General features: G+C 40.1%; 1 protein-coding gene across 1 annotated transcript in view; it reads right to left on the reverse strand.

Moving 5' to 3' along the window:
- DOCK1 (dedicator of cytokinesis 1) overlaps positions 1-22,500 on the reverse strand; it is an 827,740-nt gene that overhangs the window by 615,755 nt on the left and 189,485 nt on the right. Inside the window, exons 9-11 of the mRNA XM_053692513.1 lie at positions 5,913-5,994; positions 4,651-4,786; positions 4,204-4,276 (exon numbers count right to left, since the gene is read on the reverse strand). Of these exons, the coding sequence (XP_053548488.1) occupies positions 4,204-4,276; positions 4,651-4,786; positions 5,913-5,994 (291 nt within the window). The remainder of the gene's footprint in view (positions 1-4,203; positions 4,277-4,650; positions 4,787-5,912; positions 5,995-22,500) is intronic.

The raw sequence follows: 22,500 nt of genomic DNA on the forward strand, positions 1-22,500 counted from the left end.
AGCAGCAAGCACATCGGCTCCCTCCCACCATGAATAGAAAGCTGGCCAGCAGGATGCACGGTCTGCGCACCCAAATACTCCATTCAACGCTGCTTGGGGGGCCAGTGAGTGACTGTGGTAGTGTTGTGAAGTGGGACTCATTTGGCATAGGTCACCATTGCAAGATAAAGAGCTTGTCTCCTCTGCATTAGAATCATACTGCAAACTATAGAGCACAGCTGGCTTACTTTACACTATTATTGTTTGCTATAGAGACATTACTGCAGAGTACAGAGCTTACTGGCATTTTATATAACTGATTAGTACTGTTGCTGATTTGTGGGTGCAGTGCTAAGTCCCTCTAATCATATACATATATTTATATATATATATATATATATATATATATATATATATATATATATATATATATATACACACACACACTGCCAACTGTCAGCATTCTAATACACTCTGCAGTGTGTTTTGCTACGGACCTCCTTAGGTCTTTTTACCCTGTTTTGGAATCTGAATAAACAGACTTTTTAACCTACATATATATGTATGTATATGTATTATATATATATATATACATATATATACATATATATATATATATATATATATATATATATATATATATATATATATATATATATATACACACACACACACACATACACACATACATACATACACATGCACTCTACTAATACTGTGAGAGTCAGGCTACTTTTTTTTTATTTATTTTTTAATATAACATAACGCCTGGCAGATGGATTAAGAGACTGGTGATAATGAAATGAGCACTTCTTTCAGATCTGAGAATCCTTTTATCATCTGTCTCACAGTAACACATGCAAAGCTCAAATATACGCAGAACTTAGGCAGACTGGATTGCAGATTTGAAGGGAGCAAGGAATGGGGTGACACGGGAAGCTAATGCCAAGGGAAAAACTGCAGGGCACTGTAAGTCATCAGTAAAACTCTTGGCTCAAATATGCCCAAATACACCATTTGATTCAAACATTACCACATAAAAGATTTTCTTAGAAACCCAAGTGTATTTGAATCTTTATGCCTGACAGGCAATCAGATAAAAAGGCCCTTATTTTTAGCTGGAAAAAGGTTATGTTCGGAACTCGGGAATACATTACCACAATATACAGATAGATGGCATAATGACCTCGGGTATCAGATTCCAATACAGCAGTGAAAAATAATTTTTCGCCAAACAAAGCAATCCTTGGTATCCACACAAATCCTAGAATTGAACGCCAAACTTCTATCTTACCTCAGCGAGACTTCTGAGATATATAAAGAAGCCTCCGGAAAATGCTGGAGAGTATGTTGGGAACACGGTACTCTAATACACATTTGGTGGTATTGTCAAAAAAAATCAAACCCCTCTGGTATACGGTCGAAAAATACTTTTAAAAAATTACTTTCCGATACTTTTATTCTAACACTACAAATAGCACTTTTAAAAGACCTCCCAAAAGATAGTTGTAAACTCTGCACACATGTATTACAAATAGGGCTATGGTGCAAAATCTCCTCTATCCAGAAATTGGAAATCGCCTCTTGTCCCTTCAGCACAAACATGGACTGACAGGACCACAGAACTGTTGTCATTAGAAGAATATGGTTTTTGAAGAAGGGGTCAACTTACATACTTCCTAAATGTGAAATTGTATTGGGAACAATTAGTGACAAAAAGCATATAAAAAGCATTGAAGTACCTTCACTTCAATACACCCTCTAAGCACTGACCTCTCCCTAGATACAGAAACCTCTGAATTGTAGTTCTGCATAATTATTACATAATGCCATCTAAGAAGTCGAGAGAATCATAAACTAACTTGATCCCCTCACCCCATAAAAAGGAGAGTACATATGAGATAAGTCTTTGTAGAAGTTTTACTGTTTTGTTGGTTTTCTATTTGTTCTTTATTTTAACTCAATTCCATTTTCAGTGATTCTAGTACAGGCGTATAGATTGTAACAGGTCAAAGGAATGTAAAATACAGAGTAAGATGGAATGCATAAAATATATAACTGTCAAATCTTTACAATGTAGCCTCAACATGCAATTATGTGTGTATTATATTTTAATATTTTAAATAAAGCTTGGAATTAAAAAAAAAAAAAATTAAAGGAACTATAAAACTATAAAATTGTTTTTACCTTAATGCATTTCCAATTACTTTTTTTTACCAGTTGCAGAGTATACAATTTATGAGAATTTGCTTTTTAAGGTTTATTTGTGTATATGAATTAGCTGATTTTGTATTTTGAAGCCACAACCTAATAAAATGGGTTGAGCTTGTTGGTATAATCAGATCTCATTACTTTATCACATTGTGTACATATACCTGCTTCTTTAATTTTATATCTGTCCGTAAATTAATCACCAATACTTGGAGAGAACAATGGAAAATTAACATTTTATTAACTTATCTCTTCTATATCCCACTGGGAGTGTAATTTCTTCTACTGGCTGTGTTTACACAGCAGGCCAAAAACGTTCAGGATAGGTGGGGATACCACAGGCTAAATCAACTATTTCAAATGTCAATATAAGGGTAATGTAAATACTTGTATACAATTTAATACACTCCAGCAGGTAAAGTGGATCATTGGGGACAAATTAAAGGGGAAAAACATTTTGAGTAAACTGTCCCTTTAATTAAAAAAGAATAAAAAAAAAAAAAAAAAAAGCTCAACTATTATCACAGGGCTAATTATCAAGTAAAATGTGAAAAAAAGATGTAGCAAATGGATCTATCCTAATTGGAATAAAGAGGTAAACTGGGTTCCTAAGAGATCGGTAAGGGACATTTATAGATGGGAGCGAGGGGAATAAATCGCATAAACCAGCTGTTTGCTTTGCAGAGTGAAGAATTTTCTATATGGCCTCATAGGGAGCGTGGGACAAGCACAATTTTTATACAAAAGCAAGAGGATTTTAACAACCTTTTAAGGTTTCTCATGCTGTGACTATTGCTGCATAACAGCAAGATAGGTTTGTATAATCGAAAATGGTCTATAAGTAAACCTTTTAACTGGCAATCAGGACATACAGGATGTTAAGTACAGAAAGGAATATATATTAGAGCTTTTGGAAGTGGTGGATGATACAACTTTATATTTATGCAGATGTTTTTTTTAGTTTCTTTATTTAATACTTAAGAAGAACATTTACTATTGTTTCAATTGGTTTTAAGATAATTAGTTAAAGGGCCATGATACCCACATTTTTTCTTTCATGATTTAGAAAGATAATGCATTTTTAAACATCTTTCTAATTTACTTCTACTATCTAATTTGTTTTATTCTCTTGATATTCTTTGCTGAAAAGCATATCTAGATATGCTCAGTAGCTGCTGATTGGTTGCTGCACATAGAAGGCTCATGTGATTGGCTCACCCATGTGCATTGCTTTTTCTTCAAATAACGATATCTAAAAAATGAAGCAAAATAAATAATAGAAGTAAATTGTAATGTTGTTTAAATTTGTATGTTATATCTGAATCATGAAAGAAAGATTTTGGGTTTAGTGGCCCTTTAAAAGTGATATAATGCAACATAGACAAACAAAAACTAAAGACTCCAACAGAAAACATTGGAAACAACCATTTTCTAGGACACCGCTATCAAGTACTATAGAACTTTGGAGGCAATCACAACATATTTGATCATATGCACTTTGAGAACAATATTTGACTAAACCATGTGTGTTATTGATCAATTTTTCAAATATACCATCAGTAGTGTAATACACTGGAGAAAACGTCAGAAATTAGTTTACACAAGTAAACAAAATCAATTATAAACTGAACAAGTGACTGTGTTTTTTCTTCAAATGATGACAGATCTAGGTTTCCATGGTATGTTAAATATGTTGTAAACTACTAGCTACACAAGTAATTCCTTAACTAAAACATATTGATGTATCCTCAGCATCTTTATGAAGCATTACTGCTCTACTAATAAAATGCTACTTCTTACAAGACAAATTCCTTATATAGAGAGGTCTTCCTTCAAACGCACCATAAATGCTGGTAATAAAATCCAAACTGTTCAATCTTAAACACACACTGGCAAAATACAAGAAGATGAAAGAAAGAAAAAGCAGGGAGTACCTGCAGTGATGCAGAGAAGATGATTTAAAGCTACATATTTTGTTTTCCAGATAAAACAAGACATGCACAATTCACTTACGGCTGAAAAGGTATAAAATGCTGTTTGTCTTCATCATCAATTTTTCCGGTAATTATGTCAGTTACATCCATTACTGAAATTACAAACAAAAAAAATATATAGATTATGTTTGAGTACACACTTTCATTGATTAAACATAATCAAATAACAAAACCATGATTTATACTTACAAATCCTAGAAACTAAGGATCCTAATGACTTATTAGAGATGGCTTCTATCTTTTTGGATTCTCTCTAACATTATCTATATATTTATAGGTTTCTAGATAACGATCATATAGTGAGTGAGATAGATATACAAATACACACTATACTATAAACACATAGTACGCACCAGTGCATATACGCTCACTCTACCACAAGTTCAAAGTACATAAAATGAATACAATGCTAATCTTTATCCAACTTGCCATGTTGAATACAAGGTAAATGGACTAAATAAATTACCTGCTACGCCAAAAGGTCGCCTCAGTCCAGAAGTTAGTTTTCTTGTATTATTGTCCCGTAATTCCATTCTCCCTACTCTTACAATCTGACACACAAAGCTTATTTTTTCTCTTTTCAGATCCTTGCTTCCAAGATCCTGTGAAATAATAGTTTAGTGTACTATGTCAGACAAGCCTGAGACTGTTTCAAATGACCACAATCATATAACAAATTGTTCAGATTATTCAGTCAATCTTCACTTTCAGCTAGTAATATAAAAGCTCTATTCCTTCAACCATAAAAGCATTTTGTCAGGGAATGTCACATTCTATGTATCTATATGGTTTTGTTCCAAATACTTTCTTTTCTATCACACTCTCTGCTTGTTTTCATTTAGATATTAAAGGGACAGTCTAGTTAAAAATAAACTTTCATGATTCAGATAGGGCATGTAATTTTAAACAACTTTACAAATTTACTTTTATCATCAAATTTGCTTTGTTCTCTTGGTATTCTTAGCTGAAAGCAAAACCTAGGTAGGCTCATATGCAAATTTCTTAGCTCTTGAAGGCCTCCTCTTATCTGAATGTATTTTGACTTTTTTTCACAACTAGAGGGTGTCAGTTCATGTATGCCATTTAGATAACATTGTGCTCATGTCTATGGAGTTGCCTAGGAGTCAGCACTGATTGGCTAAAATGCAAGTCTGCCAAAAGAACTGAAATAAGGGGGCAGTCTGCAGAGGCTTAGATACAAGGTAATCACAGAGGTAAAAAGTACATTAATATAACAGGGTTGGTTATGCAAAACTGGGGAATGGGTAATAAAGGGATTATCTATCTTTTAAAACAATAACAATTCTATAGTAGACTGTCCCTTTAAATGATGCTGATTATATTTAATATTTAAAGAGCATGTGCATATATAGTAGAGATGTGCATTCGGCAGTTTTGTTCACTGCCAAATGCGGAATTTAAGAGGCTGTTTTTGGTTATGGCTATTTTCAGAGCCGAATATCCTCTTGTGTAAGTTAAACACACTATGATCTGGATTTGTACAGATCTTAGTGTGTTTCACTTGCACAAGAGGATATTCAGCTCATTAAAGAGCCCAATACCGAAAGCAGCCTCCTACTTCAGCATTCAGAAGTGAACGAAACTGCACATCTAATATATAGTTTACTTATTTACTTGAATTAATATTTATTACAGATAATTTTCTAATAAATGTACTGATATTTTATTATCAAATAAAAAAAACAACAAAAAACAAAAACAACTTACTGTAAAAACAGCTCTTAGATTGTGCAGTCTTTCAATGTCTTTTGGCAAGCCTGAACTTGACCACCTCACTAAATAGTTTTCACTGCAAAAATGGATTCATAAAGTTACCACAGTAAATACCAATTACTGAAAAAGACATTTTCTAACATTCTGAAATAGCAGCAGTCACAGCATTTTTCACATAGCTAGAGACACATAACTTTCTTGAAAAATACAAAATAAAAGAATAAGGCTTTACCAAGACTAAAACAAATAAATGTTTCTTCAAAAGACCTGTGAAATGTTATAAAAAAATAAATAATAATCAGAAAAGATAGAATAAGATTTTACAATAACATGATTGAGATAAATAACTTCACATTATAAAAGGGACATCAAACACTGGCTTCAACGATATAGGCTTACCAAAAAGCTGGCAAAAACACAGGAATATTCCAAAAAAGTATATATACACACACACACGCACACATATATATATGTATATAAATAAATAAATAAAGAGCGTTGTAGAAGCGGCACTCCTCAGCAATTACCTGGTGCACTGCTAAACAAACAGACAGTAGAAAGTGGTGAAGGATCCAAACGGATGGGTTCCGTATCCAGCAAAAACTTCACACAACAGGAATTTATAATCCGTTTAATGTGTGAATAACCAAACATTTCAGCCCTCACATGGGCTTTTGTCAATGGTAAACATAAGTCAGGACAGACATAACATATACAGCTACCCTCCACCTTTAAATACCAACCACCCTTAAGTCTTAGCCAATCAGGACGCCCGAGCGGTACACACCCACAAGTAACGAGCAACTGCAAACAGCTGCAGAGACAAGATGCAGCACCTGGAACCGGGGCAGCCGGCTCCACCCCAAGCGTGTCATGCATAGACAAATGAGCAAAGTGCATTACTGAGTAATGCAAGTAAACACGTGAAATGTGGGCGGTACCACAAGCGGCGAATACTGACAGTGGCCAATATGACAGCAACCATAAAGCACCCAAAAACAATAAAAGTGTAAATAAGGAAACATAATTACAGGGGCTCAGTTAAACATATTAATATAAATCTAGAAGCGCGGGTAGCACCCTCTATACACAGAGGTATCAAGGTGACAGACCCACAGAAATAAATGTCACCCCAGCATATCAAAAACTATAGATGCAAGAACATAGAGAGTATTACTTAATACATATCAACTATGCAAAGGGACTAATACCGGCCACATTGTTAGAAGGGGAGTAAGAAAAAGACACATCATTTAACAAACAGCCACAAATGAAACAATTCATCTGGTCTTATAGCAGCAGCCAAAGTCAATGTTTGTGTTTAGTCCACGGGGGGTAACCGTGTCAAGGTTGAATATCCAATGTGCTTCCAGTTGTAGTAGTCTCTGTCCTCTGTCTCCTCACATCAGTTAGAGCGGGGTACATGATCAATCAGGATGGTGCGAAGTGATTCAATTGGGTGTCCAGCATTAAGAAAATCACGTGCCACCGGCTGGTCCGAATGTCCCATATGGCAGACTTGTGGTTAGCAAATCTTTCCCTGAAGGATGTCACCGTCTTTCCAATATAATACATGGAGCACGGACAGATAATGGCGTAAATGACAAAGTCAGACATACATGTTAGCCTGTGGTTAATCTTAAACCGCTTATTGGTGTGCGGGTGTTGGAATGAATTTCCAATGATGAGGCTGTTGCATGTCACACAGTTGCCACACCTGTAACATCCCGGCTTACCCTTGGGTAGCCAACCTTGTCTTGCATAACAATGCACTGGATCATTAAGTACTAGCAAATCTCGTAGATTGCTAGCCCTCTTATACACCATCTGTGGTGTTGGAGCATCTGGAAATGGTAGACTGGAATCCTTGGAAAGCATCAGCCAATTTTTCTTGATGGTGGCACTCATTATTTCAGACCCAGGAGTATAAGTGGTGAGGAAATTCAACCGATCACGGGTCTCAGTAGTAGTCTTCCTGGCGATCACTGCATCCTGTGTCCATTCGCTGGCTTTCTGACGTTGTTGTTCAATCAGAGACAATGGATACCCCCGTTTGAGAAATCTTTGGGACATCTCTTCAAGTTGTGATACTTTGCGTGTGTCATCTGTATTATTGCGGACCACCTGCAGGAGCTGCGAGGAACTCACCCCATCTTTTTGAAACCTAGGATGGAAACTACTGTAATGGAGTGTGGAGTTCCTATCAGTCTCTTTCTTGTATAGGGTAGTATGTAGTGTTACAAAAAATAAATCTCAGCGCTCTCTTGAAAACAGGAAAAAAACAAAAAAAAAAACATAATTTATGCTTACCTGATAAATTTATTTCTCTTGTAGTGTAACCAGTCCACGGATCATCCATTACTTATGGAATATATTCTCCTTCCCAACAGGAAGTTGCAAGAGTCCACCCACAGCAAAGCTGCTATATAGCTCCTTCCCTAACTGCCATATTCAGTCATTCGACCGAAAACATGTAGAGAAAGGAAAAAACCATAGGGTGCAGTGGTGACTGTAGTTCAAATGAAAAAATTACCTGCCTTAAAGTGACAGGGCGGGCCGTGGACTGGATACACTACAAGAGAAATAAATTTATCAGGTAAGCATAAATTATGTTTTCTCTTGTTAAGTGTATCCAGTCCACGGATCATCCATTACTTATGGAATACCAATACCAAAGCTAAAGTACACGGATGATGGGAGGGACAAGGCAGGTACTTAAACGGAAGTTACCACTGCCTGTAAGAAACCCTTTCTCCCAAAAATAGCCTCAGAAGAAGCAAGGTATCAAATTTGTTAAATTTGAAAAAGTATGAAGCGCAGACCAAGACTCCGTTTTGTAAATCTGTTCAACAGAAGCCACATTTAAAAAAGGCCCAAGTGAAAACCACAGCTCTAGTAGAATGAGCTGTAATCCCTTCAGGAGGCTGCTGTCCAGCAGTCTCATAAGCTAAATGAATTATGCTTTTTAACCAAAAAGACAGAGAGGCTGCCAAAGTCTTTTGACCTCTCCTCTGTCCAGAATAGACAACAAACAAGGTGAACGTTTGATGAAAACTGTAGTAGCTTGTAAGTAAAACTTTAAAGTACAAACCACGTCCAATATTGTGTAATAGACGTTCCTTCTTTGAGGAAGGAGTAGGCTACAAGCATGGAACAACTATCTCTTGAGTGATGTTCTTGATAGATACCACCTTAGGAAAAACCCCAGGTTGGTACGCAGGACTACCTTATCTGTACGAAGGACCAGATAAGGAGAATCACATTGTAACACAGATAACTTGGAGACTCTACGAGTCGAGGAAATAGCTACCCAAAAGGAACTTTCCAAGATAAAGATTGATATCTATGGAACAAAAAAAGGTTCAAACGGAACTTCTTGAAGAACCTTAAGAACCAGGTTTAAGCTCCATGGTGGAGCAACAGTTTTAAACACAGGCTTGGATCTAACCAAAGCCTGACCAAATGCCTGAACGTCTAGAATACCTGCCAGACGCTTGTGCAAAAAAATAGACAGAGTAAAAATCTGTCCCTTTTAAGGAATTAGCTGACAACCCTTTTCTCCAAAACATCTTGGAGAAAAGATAATATCCTGGGAATCCAGACTTTACTCCATGAGTAACCCTTGGATTCATAACAATCAGATATTTACACCATATCTATGTTCAATTTTCCTAGAGACAGGCTTTCATGTCTGTATTAAGGTATCAATGGCTGACTCGGAGAAGCCATGCTTTGATAACATCAAGCGTTCAGTCTCCAGGCAGTCCATCTCAGATTGATTCTATTTAGAAGGTTGAAAGGACCCTGAGGTAGAGGGACCTGTCTCAGAAGCAGAGACCGTGATGGAAAGGATGACATGTCCACCAGATCTGCATACCAGGTCCTGCGTGGCTACGCAGGCGCTGTCAAAAACACCAAAGCCCTCTCCTGCTTGGTCTTGACCTCCGGAGGAAATCCCACTCCCCCGGAAGAAAAGTCTGACGACTTAGAAAATCCACCTCCCAGTTCTCAACACCTGGGATATGGATAGCTGATAGACAAGAGCGAGTCTCTGTCCAGTGAATTATTGTAAGACTTCTAACATCGCTAGGGAACTTCTGTTCCCCATTGATGGCTGATGTAAGCCACAGTCGTGTATATTGTCCGACTGAGTATGATGTACCTCAGAGTTGCTAACTGAGGCCAAGTCTGAAGAGCATGAAATATCACTCCCAGTTCCAGAATATTTATTAGAAGGAGGGTCTCCTCCTAAGTCCACTATCCCTGAGCCTTCAGGGAGTTCCAGACTGCATCCCAACCTAAAAGGCTGGCATCTATTGTAACAATTGTCCCATCTGACCTGCGGAAGGTCATACCCTTGGACAGATGGACCTGATATAGTCACCAGAGAAGAGAATCTCTGGTCTCTTGGTCCAGGTTAAACAGGGGAACAAATCTGTGTAATCCCCGTTCCTCTGACTGAGCATGCATAGTTGCAGTGGTCTGAAATGTAGACGTGCAAACGGTACTATGTCCCTTGCCGCTACCATTAAGCCGATTTCATTCATGTACTGAGCCACCGAAGGGCGCGGATGGGATGAAAAACACGGCAGAAATTTAGAAACTTTGACAACCTGGACTCCGTCAGGTAAATTTTCATTTCTACAGAATCTATCAGAGTCCCTAGGAGGGAAACCCTTGAGATTGGGGATAGAGAACTCTATCCTTGTTCACTTTCCACCCATGTGATCTCAGAAATGCCAGTACTACGTCCGTATGAGACTTGGCAATTTGGATGTTTGACGCCTGTATCAGGATGTCGTCTAAATAAGGGGCCACTTCTATGCCCCGCGGCCTAAGGACCGCCAAAGCGACCCCAGAACCTCCATAAAGATTCTTGGGGCTGTAGATATCCCAAAGGAAAGAGCTACAAACTGGTAATGTCTGTCTAGAAAGGCAAACCTGAAAAAAGCGAAGGTGATCTTTATGCATCCCAATGTGAGGATAAGCACCCTTCAAATCCATTGCAGTCCTCTATTGACTCTCCTGGATCATAGTTAAGATGGTACGAATAGTTTCCATCTGAAATGACGGAATTCTGAGGAATTTGTTTAAGATCTTTAGATCCAAAATAGGTCTGAAGGTTCCCTCACCTTGGGAACCACAAACAGATTTGAGTAAAAACTCTGTCCCTGTTCCTCTCTTGGAACTGGATGGATCTCGTACACAATGTAAGAATGCCTCCTTCTTTATCTGGTTTGCAGATAATTGTGAAAGGCAAAGTCTCCCCTTTTTTTGGGGGGAAATCTTTGAAATCCAGAAGATATCTCTGGGATATAAATTCCAATGCCTAGGGATCCTGGGCATCTCTTGCCCACGCCTGGGCGAAGAATGAAAGCCTGCCCCCTATAGGATCCGTTACCGGATAGGGGTCCGTTCCTTCATGCTGCCTTAGAGGTAGCAGCAGGCTCCTTGGCCTGCTTATCTTTGTTCCAGGTCCGATTGTCTCCAGACCGCCTTGGACTGAGCAAAAATTAGACCCTTTTTTGGCCCTTGATTTGGACCTATCCTGAGGAAGGGCATGACCTTCTCTTGCCCACGCCTCCAGTGATATAAGCAATAATCTTCTTCAAACCAGGCCAGATAGGGTCTGCCCCTTGAAGGGAAGTTAAATAGCTTATTTATTAAAGTCACGACAGCTGACCATGATATAAGCCATAGCGCTCTGCGCGCCAGTATAGTAAAAAAACAGAATTCTTAACCGTTAGTCTAGTCAAATGAACAAAGGCATCAGAAAACAAAGGAATTGGCTAGTATAAGCTTGTCAAATATATTCATCCAATGGAGTCGCTAACTGTAAAGCCTCATCAAGAGACTCAACCCAGAACGCCGCAGCAGCAGTGACAGAAGCAATGTATGCAAGGGGCTGCAGGATAAAAACAGAATTTATGTTTACCTGATAAATTACTTTCTCCAACGGTGTGTCCGGTCCACGGCGTCATCCTTACTTGTGGGATATTCTCTTCCCCAACAGGAAATGGCAAAGAGCCCAGCAAAGCTGGTCACATGATCCCTCCTAGGCTCCGCCTACCCCAGTCATTCGACCGACGTTAAGGAGGAATATTTGCATAGGAGAAACCATATGATACCGTGGTGACTGTAGTTAAAGAAAATAAAATATCAGACCTGATTAAAAAACCAGGGCGGGCCGTGGGCCGGACACACCGTTGGAGAAAGTAATTTATAAGGTAAACATAAATTATGTTTTCTCCAACATAGGTGTGTCCGGTCCACGGCGTCATCCTTACTTGTGGGAACCAATACCAAAGCTTTAGGACACGGATGAAGGGAGGGAGCAAATCAGGTCACCTAAATGGAAGGCACCACGGCTTGCAAAACCTTTCTCCCAAAAATAGCCTCAGAAGAAGCAAAAGTATCAAACTTGTAAAATTTGGTAAAAGTGTGCAGTGAAGACCAAGTCGCTGCCCTACATATCTGATCAACAGAAGCCTCGTTCTTGAAGGCCCATGTGGAAGCCACAGCCCTAGTGGAATGAGCTGTGATTCTTTTGGGAGGCTGCCGTCCGGCAGTCTCGTAAGCCAATCTGATGATGCTTTTAATCCAAAAAGAGAGAGAGGTAGAAGTTGCTTTTTGACCTCTCCTTTTACCGGAATAAACAACAAACAAGGAAGATGTTTGTCTAAAATCCTTTGTAGCATCTAAATAGAATTTTAGAGCACGAACAACATCCAAATTGTGCAACAAACGTTCCTTCTTCGAAACTGGTTTCGGACACAGAGAAGGTACGATAATCTCCTGGTTAATGTTTTTGTTAGAAACAACTTTTGGAAGAAAACCAGGTTTAGTACGTAAAACCACCTTATCTGCATGGAACACCAGATAAGGAGGAGAACACTGCAGAGCAGATAATTCTGAAACTCTTCGAGCAGAAGAAATTGCAACCAAAAACAAAACTTTCCAAGATAATAACTTAATATCAACGGAATGTAAGGGTTCAAACGGAACCCCCTGAAGAACTGAAAGAACTAAGTTGAGACTCCAAGGAGGAGTCAAAGGTTTGTAAACAGGCTTGATTCTGACCAGAGCCTGAACAAAGGCTTGAACATCTGGCACAGCTGCCAGCTTTTTGTGAAGTAACACAGACAAGGCAGAAATCTGTCCCTTCAGGGAACTTGCAGATAATCCTTTTTCCAATCCTTCTTGAAGGAAGGATAGAATCTTAGGAATCTTAACCTTGTCCCAAGGGAATCCTTTAGATTCACACCAACAGATATATTTTTTCCAAATTTTGTGGTAAATCTTTCTAGTTACAGGCTTTCTGGCCTGAACAAGAGTATCGATAACAGAATCTGAGAACCTCTCGCTTCGATAAGATCAAGCGTTCAATCTCCAAGCAGTCAGCTGGAGTGAGACCAGATTCGGATGTTCGAACGGACCCTGAACAAGAAGGTCTCGTCTCAAAGGTAGCTTCCATGGTGGAGCCGATGACATATTCACCAGATCTGCATACCAAGTCCTGCGTGGCCACGCAGGAGCTATCAAGATCACCGACGCCCTCTCCTGATTGATCCTGGCTACCAGCCTGGGGATGAGAGGAAACGGCGGGAACACATAAGCTAGTTTGAAGGTCCAAGGTGCTACTAGTGCATCCACTAGAGCCGCCTTGGGATCCCTGGATCTGGACCCGTAGCAAGGAACTTTGAAGTTCTGACGAGAGGCCATCAGATCCATGTCTGGAATGCCCCACAGTTGAGTGACTTGGGCAAAGATTTCCGGATGGAGTTCCCACTCCCCCGGATGCAATGTCTGACGACTCAGAAAATCCGCTTCCCAATTTTCCACTCCTGGGATGTGGATAGCAGACAGGTGGCAGGAGTGAGACTCCGCCCATAGAATGATTTTGGTCACTTCTTCCATCGCTAGGGAACTCCTTGTTCCCCCCTGATGGTTGATGTACGCAACAGTTGTCATGTTGTCTGATTGAAACCGTATGAACTTGGCCCTCGCTAGCTGAGGCCAAGCCTTGAGAGCATTGAATATCGCTCTCAGTTCCAGAATATTTATCGGTAGAAGAGATTCTTCCCGAGACCAAAGACCCTGAGCTTTCAGGGATCCCCAGACCGCGCCCCAGCCCATCAGACTGGCGTCGGTCGTGACAATGACCCACTCTGGTCTGCGGAAGGTCATCCCTTGTGACAGGTTGTCCAGGGACAGCCACCAACGGAGTGAGTCTCTGGTCCTCTGATTTACTTGTATCTTCGGAGACAAGTCTGTATAGTCCCCATTCCACTGACTGAGCATGCACAGTTGTAATGGTCTTAGATGAATGCGCGCAAAAGGAACTATGTCCATTGCCGCTACCATCAAACCTATCACTTCCATGCACTGCGCTATGGAAGGAAGAGGAACGGAATGAAGTATCCGACAAGAGTCTAGAAGTTTTGTTTTTCTGGCTTCTGTCAGAAAAATCCTCATTTCTAAGGAGTCTATTATTGTTCCCAAGAAGGGAACCCTTGTTGACGGAGATAGAGAACTCTTTTCCACGTTCACTTTCCATCCGTGAGATCTGAGAAAGGCCAGGACAATGTCCGTGTGAGCCTTTGCTTGAGGAAGGGACGACGCTTGAATCAGAATGTCGTCCAAGTAAGGTACTACGGCAATGCCCCTTGGTCTTAGCACAGCTAGAAGGGACCCTAGTACCTTTGTGAAAATCCTTGGAGCAGTGGCTAATCCGAAAGGAAGCGCCACGAACTGGTAATGCTTGTCCAGGAATGCGAACCTTAGGAACCGATGATGTTCCTTGTGGATAGGAATATGTAGATACGCATCCTTTAAATCCACCGTGGTCATGAATTGACCTTCCTGGATGGAAGGAAGAATTGTTCGAATGGTTTCCATCTTGAACGATGGAACCTTGAGAAACTTGTTTAAGATCTTGAGATCTAAGATTGGTCTGAACGTTCCCTCTTTTTTGGGAACTATGAACAGATTGGAGTAGAACCCCATCCCTTGTTCTCCTAATGGAACAGGATGAATCACTCCCATTTTTAACAGGTCTTCTACACAATGTAAGAATGCCTGTCTTTTTATGTGGTCTGAAGACAACTGAGACCTGTGGAACCTCCCCCTTGGGGGAAGCCCCTTGAACTCCAGAAAATAACCTTGGGAGACTATTTCTAGCGCCCAAGGATCCAGAACATCTCTTGCCCAAGCCTGAGCGAAGAGAGAGAGTCTGCCCCCCACCAGATCCGATCCCGGATCGGGGGCCAACATTTCATGCTGTCTTGGTAGCAGTGGCAGGTTTCTTGGCCTGCTTTCCCTTGTTCCAGCCTTGCATTGGTCTCCAAGCTGGCTTGGCTTGAGAAGTATTACCCTCTTGCTTAGAGGACGTAGCACTTTGGGCTGGTCCGTTTCTACGAAAGGGACGAAAATTAGGTTTATTTTTGGCCTTGAAAGGCCGATCCTGAGGAAGGGCGTGGCCCTTACCCCCAGTGATATCAGAGATAATCTCTTTCAAGTCAGGGCCAAACAGCGTTTTCCCCTTGAAAGGAATGTTAAGTAGCTTGTTCTTGGAAGACGCATCAGCTGACCAAGATTTCAACCAAAGCGCTCTGCGCGCCACAATAGCAAACCCAGAATTCTTAGCCGCTAACCTAGCCAATTGCAAAGTGGCGTCTAAGGTGAAAGAATTAGCCAATTTGAGAGCATTGATTCTGTCCATAATCTCCTCATAAGGAGGAGAAACACTATCGACCGCCTTTACCAGCTCATCGAACCAGAAACACGCGGCTGTAGCGACAGGGACAATGCATGAAATTGGTTGTAGAAGGTAACCCTGCTGAACAAACATCTTTTTAAGTAAACCTTCTAATTTTTTATCCATAGGATCTTTGAAAGCACAACTATCTTCTATGGGTATAGTGGTGCGTTTGTTTAAGGTGGAAACCGCTCCCTCGACCTTGGGGACTGTCTGCCATAAGTCCTTTCTGGGGTCGACCATAGGAAACAATTTTTTAAATATGGGGGGAGGGACGAAAGGAATACCGGGCCTTTCCCATTCTTTATTTACAATGTCCGCCACCCGCTTGGGTATAGGAAAAGCTTCTGGGAGCCCCGGGACCTCTAGGAACTTGTCCATTTTACATAGTTTCTCTGGGATGACCAACTTGTCACAATCATCCAGAGTGGATAATACCTCCTTAAGCAGAATGCGGAGATGTTCCAACTTAAATTTAAACGTAATCACATCAGGTTCAGCTTGTTGAGAAATGTTCCCTGAATCAGTAATTTCTCCCTCAGACAAAACCTCCCTGGCCCCATCAGACTGGTTTAGGGGCCCGTCAGAACCATTATTATCAGCGTCGTCATGCTCTTCAGTATCTAAAACAGAGCAGTCGCGCTTACGCTGATAAGTGTGCATTTTGGCTAAAATGTTTTTGACAGAATTATCCATTACAGCCGTTAATTGTTGCATAGTAAGGAGTATTGGCGCGCTAGATGTACTAGGGGCCTCCTGAGTGGGCAAGACTCGTGTAGACGAAGGAGGGAATGATGCAGTACCATGCTTACTCCCCTCACTTGAGGAATCATCTTGGGCATCATTGTCATTGTCACATAAATCACATTTATTTAAATGAGAAGGAACTCTGGCTTCCCCACATTCAGAACACAGTCTATCTGGTAGTTCAGACATGTTAAACAGGCATAAACTTGATAAAGTACAAAAAACGTTTTAAAATAAAACCGTTACTGTCACTTTAAATTTTAAACTGAACACACTTTATTACTGCAATTGCGAAAAAATATGAAGGAATTGTTCAAAATTCACCAAAATTTCACCACAGTGTCTTAAAGCCTTAAAAGTATTGCACACCAAATTTGGAAGCTTTAACCCTTAAAATAACGGAACCGGAGCCGTTTTTAACTTTAACCCCTTTACAGTCCCTGGTATCTGCTTTGCTGAGACCCAACCAAGCCCAAAGGGGAATACGATACCAAATGACGCCTTCAGAAAGTCTTTTCTATGTATCAGAGCTCCTCACACATGCGACTGCATGTCATGCCTCTCAAAAACAAGTGCGCAACACCGGCGCAAAAATGAGGCTCTGCCTATGATTTGGGAAAGCCCCTAAAGAATAAGGTGTCTAAAACAGTGCCTGCCGATATAATCTTATCAAAATACCCAGATTAAATGATTCCTCAAGGCTAAATATGTGTTAATAATGAATCGATTTAGCCCAGAAAAAGTCTACAGTCTTAATAAGCCCTTGTGAAGCCCTTATTTACTATCTTAATAAACATGGCTTACCGGATCCCATAGGGAAAATGACAGCTTCCAGCATTACATCGTCTTGTTAGAATGTGTCATACCTCAAGCAGCAAGAGACTGCTCACTGTTCCCCCAACTGAAGTTAATTGCTCTCAACAGTCCTGTGTGGAACAGCCATGGATTTTAGTAACGGTTGCTAAAATCATTTTCCTCATACAAACAGAAATCTTCATCTCTTTTCTGTTTCTGAGTAAATAGTACATACCAGCACTATTTTAAAATAACAAACTCTTGATTGAATAATAAAAACTACAGTTAAACACTAAAAAACTCTAAGCCATCTCCGTGGAGATGTTGCCTGTACAACGGCAAAGAGAATGACTGGGGTAGGCGGAGCCTAGGAGGGATCATGTGACCAGCTTTGCTGGGCTCTTTGCCATTTCCTGTTGGGGAAGAGAATATCCCACAAGTAAGGATGACGCCGTGGACCGGACACACCTATGTTGGAGAAAACCCTGTTGAATAAACATTTTTTATCCATTGGATCTAAAAAGCACAACTGTCCTCGTCAGAGGTAGTGGTACGCTTAGCTAGAGTAGAAACTCTTCTCTCCACCTTAGGAACTGTCTGCCAGAAGTCCCGTGTGGCGGTAACAATTAGAAAACATTCTTCTAAAAAATAGGAGGGGAAGAGAACGGCACACCTGGTCTATCCCATTCCTTATTAAAAAAAAATTTAGTAAACCTCTTTAGGTATTGGAAAAACATCAGTACACACCGGCACTGCATATTATTTATCCAATATACACAATTTCTCTGGCCCTGCGATTGTACACATTCATTCAGAGCAGCCAAAGCCTCCCTGAGCGACAAGTGGAGGTTCTCAAGCATAAATTTTAAATGTAGAAATATCAGAATCAGGTTAAATCATCTTCCTTGAGTCAAAAAAATCACCCACAAACTAAGCATATTGTGAGGTAGTATCATACATGGTTCTTAAAGCGTCTGTATGCTCTGTATCTACCCCCAGAGCTATCTGCTTTCCTTTAATTTCAGGTAGTCTGACTAATACTGCTGCCAGAGTATTATTCACCACCTTTGCCATGTCTTGTAAAATAAACGCTATGGGCGCCCTTGATGTACTTGGCGCCATTTGAGCGTGAGTCCCTGAAGCGGGAGTCGAAGGGTCTGACACGTGGGGAGAGTTAGTCGGCATAACTTTCCCTTTGACAGAATCCCCTGGTAAAATAAACGCTATGGGTGCCCTTGATGTACTTGGCGCCATTTGAGCGTGAGTCCCTAAAGCGGGAGTCAAAAGGTCTGACACGTGGGGAGAGTTAGAAGGCATAACTACCCCCACGACAGAATCCACTGGTGATAATGTTTTTTTAAAAACAAAAAATGATCTTTATTGTTTAACATGAAATCAGTACATTTGGTACACATTCTAAGATGGGGTTCCACCATGGCTTTAAAACATAATGAACACAGAGCTTCCTCTATGTCAGACATGTTAAAACAGACTAATAATGAGACTAGTAAGCTTGGAAAACACTTTAAATCAAGTTAACAAGCAAATATATAAAACGTTACTGTGCCTTTAAGACAGGGGTGTCCAAACTTTGCTCTCCAGAGGTTTTGGAACTACATTTCCCATGATGCTCAGCTAGATAAAATGCTGGCTGAGCCTCATCGGAAATGTAGTTCCAAAACCTCTGGAGAGCAAAGTTTGGACACCCCTGATTTAAGAGAAACAAATTTTGTCAAAATTTGAAAAACAGTGAAAAAAGGCAGTAAAACAAACAAAATTTTTACAGTACATGTAATAAGGTAACAGAGCATTGCACCCACTTGCAAATGGATGATTAACCCCTTAATGCAAAAAACAGATAAAAAAATGACATAGACGTTTTTAAAAACAGACACAACAAAACTGCCACAGCAGAGCTGTGGATTACCTTCCCTATAAACGATTTTGGAAGTCTTTTTAGCCCTTTAGAAATGTCCTGTAGTATTCATGGGACTGCTGAGGGAATCTGGATGATTCATTTTGTAATTTTACAATGGGAAGCTTGTAATTACAACAGTGGGAAGCTTCAGTTAACTGTTTCTATGCAAAATTTAAGCCAGCCATGTGGAAAAAACTTAGGCCCCAATAAGTTTTATCACCAAACATATGTTAAAAAACGATTAAACATGCCAGCAAACGTTTTAAAACACATTTTTACAAGAGTATGTATCTCTATTAATAAGCCTGATACCAGTCGCTTTTACTGCATTTAAGGCTATACCAACATTACAGTGTTATCACCAATGTACGTTAAAAAACGATTAAACATGCCAGCAAACGTTTTAAAACACATTTTTATAAGAGTATGTATCTCTATTAATAAGCCTGATACCAGTCGCTATCGCTGCATTTAAGGCTTTACTTACATTACTTCGGTATCAGCAGTATTTTCTTAGTCAATTCCATTCCTAGAAAAATATCTTACTGCACATACCTTTTCTGCAGGAAAACCTGCACGCCATTCCCCCTCTGAAGTACCTCACTCCTCAGAATGTGTGAGAACAGCAAATGGATCTTAGTTACGTCTGCTAAGATCATAGAAAAACGCAGGCAGATTCTTCTTCCAAATACTGCCTGAGAAAAACAGCACACTCCGGTGCCATTTAAAAATAACAAACTTTTGATTGAAGAATAAACTAAGTATAAATCACCACAGACTCTCACAACCTCCTATCTATGTTGAGGCTTGCAAGAGAATGACTGAATATGGCAGTTAGGGGAGGAGCTATATAGCAGCTTTGCTGTGGGTGGACTCTTGCAACTTCCTGTTGGGAAGGAGAATATATTCCATAAGTAATGGATGATCCGTGGACTGGATACACTTAACAAGAGAAATATAGAATATATGTAAAAACACAATGTTCTAATTAATCCTTAAAAAATTGGCTATTCTTATTAACAATACTAGACTATAATTTATCATTCACCACAATTAATACTCTTAAAACACTCAATTATGAAACATCACTAAAAATACTATATAAAAAATACTATAAAAAATGCCATAAAAACGTTACCACATATATAAAGTTCAATTTCTAATGAGTGAGTATTGCAAGAAACTGATACTTAATAGTTCAGATTCCCAAGAAATCTTTCCTCTGTCTTGTGCTTTGATGGGTTTAGGCTGCTCAGTGTGTGATCCGGATCTCCTGGTCCCGGCAAAGAAGAAGCAACTAAAAAATATAAAAACACACAGCGCCCACCGATTCAAAGTAGCTTATGAACAATTTATTCAATCACATAAAGATAAAAATTTTACACTTACAAGATTGCAGTGTAAAACAAGCCCTTCATATAAGTGACAGCAGCAGTCTGTTAGTCCTCATAAGCTTAATGCACCTTTGCCAGCACGTCTTTGATTCTTTCACTGTAAAGTTCACAGCCTCAGCTGCTTTCTTTCTTATAACCGCACTTTCTGTTACTTGATACTAGCGGTTTGTATAACAGGATCCAGACTCAATTGTCTCAGCTGACTTCGGCAACTTCGGCAACTTACAAGCTGTCACTTCTTTAATACCCAACGCGTCTTAACGCAATGTTAAGAGTTCAACACCCCTGAAGAAGTTTGCACGTTTGGGAAAAAGGAAACGCGTTGGTTAATAAAAAAGTGACAGCTTGTAAGTTGCCGAAGTCAGCTGAGACGATTGAGTCTGGATCCTGTTATACAAACCGCTAGTATCAAGTAACAGAAAGTGCTGCTATAAGAAAGAAAGCAGCCGAGGCTGTGAACTATACAGTGAAAAAATCCAAGACGTGCTGGCAAAGGTGCATTAAGCTTATGAGGACTAACAGACTGCTGCTGTCACTTATATATACCGACGGTAAAATTTAAGTGGCAACTGTTTTGAAAAAATGTATTGATGCTCGTACATAGCCATGTAAATGTTGGTATAGGATGGGGCCATATTAGACCCCATCGCCGTGCCCACTGGGGTCTAATATGGCCCCATCCTATGCCAACATTTACATGGCTATGTACGAGCATCAATACATTTTTTCGAAACAGTTGCCACTTAAATTTTACCGTCGGTATATAGACGACGTGTTTTTTATCTGGAGTAGTACTCCTGACTCTCTGTCTGAATGGGTGAATGACCTCAATACACTCGACTCGACTATTCGGTTCAAAATGGAACAAAGCACTGACTGTATACATTTCCTTGACTTGGAGATTTTTAAAGTTGAGACGGAGGGTGTAAATACTTTCAAAAAGATGGGGCGAGTTCCTCGCAGCTCCTGCGGGTGGTCCGCAATAATACGGATGACACACGCAAAGTATCACAACTTGAAGAGATGTCCCAAAGATTTCTCAAACGGGGGTATACGTTGTCTCTGATTGAACAACAATGTCAGAAAGCCAGCAAATGGACACAGGATGCAGTGATCGCCAGGAAGACTACTACTGAGACCCATGATCGGTTGAATTTCCTCACCACTTATACTCCTGGGTCTGAAATAATGAGTGCCACCATCAAAAAAAATTGGCTGATGCTGTCCAAGGATTCCAGTCTACCATTTCCAGATGCTCCAACACCACGGATGGTGTATAAGAGGGCTAGCAATCTACGAGATTTGCTAGTACTAAATGATCCAGTGCATTGTTATGCAAGACAAGGTTGGCTACCCAAGGGTAAGCCGGATGTTACAGGTGTGGAAACTGTGTGACATGCAACAGGCTCATCATTGGGAATTCATTCCAACACCTGCACACCAATAAGCGGTTTAAGGTTAACCACAGGCTAACATGTACGTCTGACTTTGTCATTAACGCCATTATCTGTCCGTGCTCCATGTATTATATTGGAAAGACGGTGACATCCTTCAGGGAAAGATTTGCTAACCACAAGTCTGCTATACGGCAGGCTCTTGATAAGGGACGTTCGGACCAGCCGGTGGCACGTCATTTTCTTCATGCTGGACACCCAATTGCATCACTTCGCACCATCCTGATTGATCATGTACCCCGCTCTAACAGGGGGGGGTGACAGAGGACAGAGACTACTACAACTGGAAGCACGTTGGATATTCAACCTTGACACGGTTACCCCCTGTGGACTAAACACAAACATTGACTTTGGCTGCTGCTATAAGACCAGATGAATTGTTTCATTTGTGGCTGTTTGTTATATGATGTGTCTTTTTCTTACTCCCCTTCTAACAACATTGGTCCCTTTGCATAGTTGATATGTATTAAGTAATACTCTCTATGTTCTTGCATCTATCGTTTTTGATATGCTGGGG

The sequence above is a fragment of the Bombina bombina genome, chromosome 9 (genome assembly GCF_027579735.1).
Source record: "Bombina bombina isolate aBomBom1 chromosome 9, aBomBom1.pri, whole genome shotgun sequence".
In the NCBI taxonomy this organism is placed as follows: domain Eukaryota; kingdom Metazoa; phylum Chordata; class Amphibia; order Anura; family Bombinatoridae; genus Bombina; species Bombina bombina.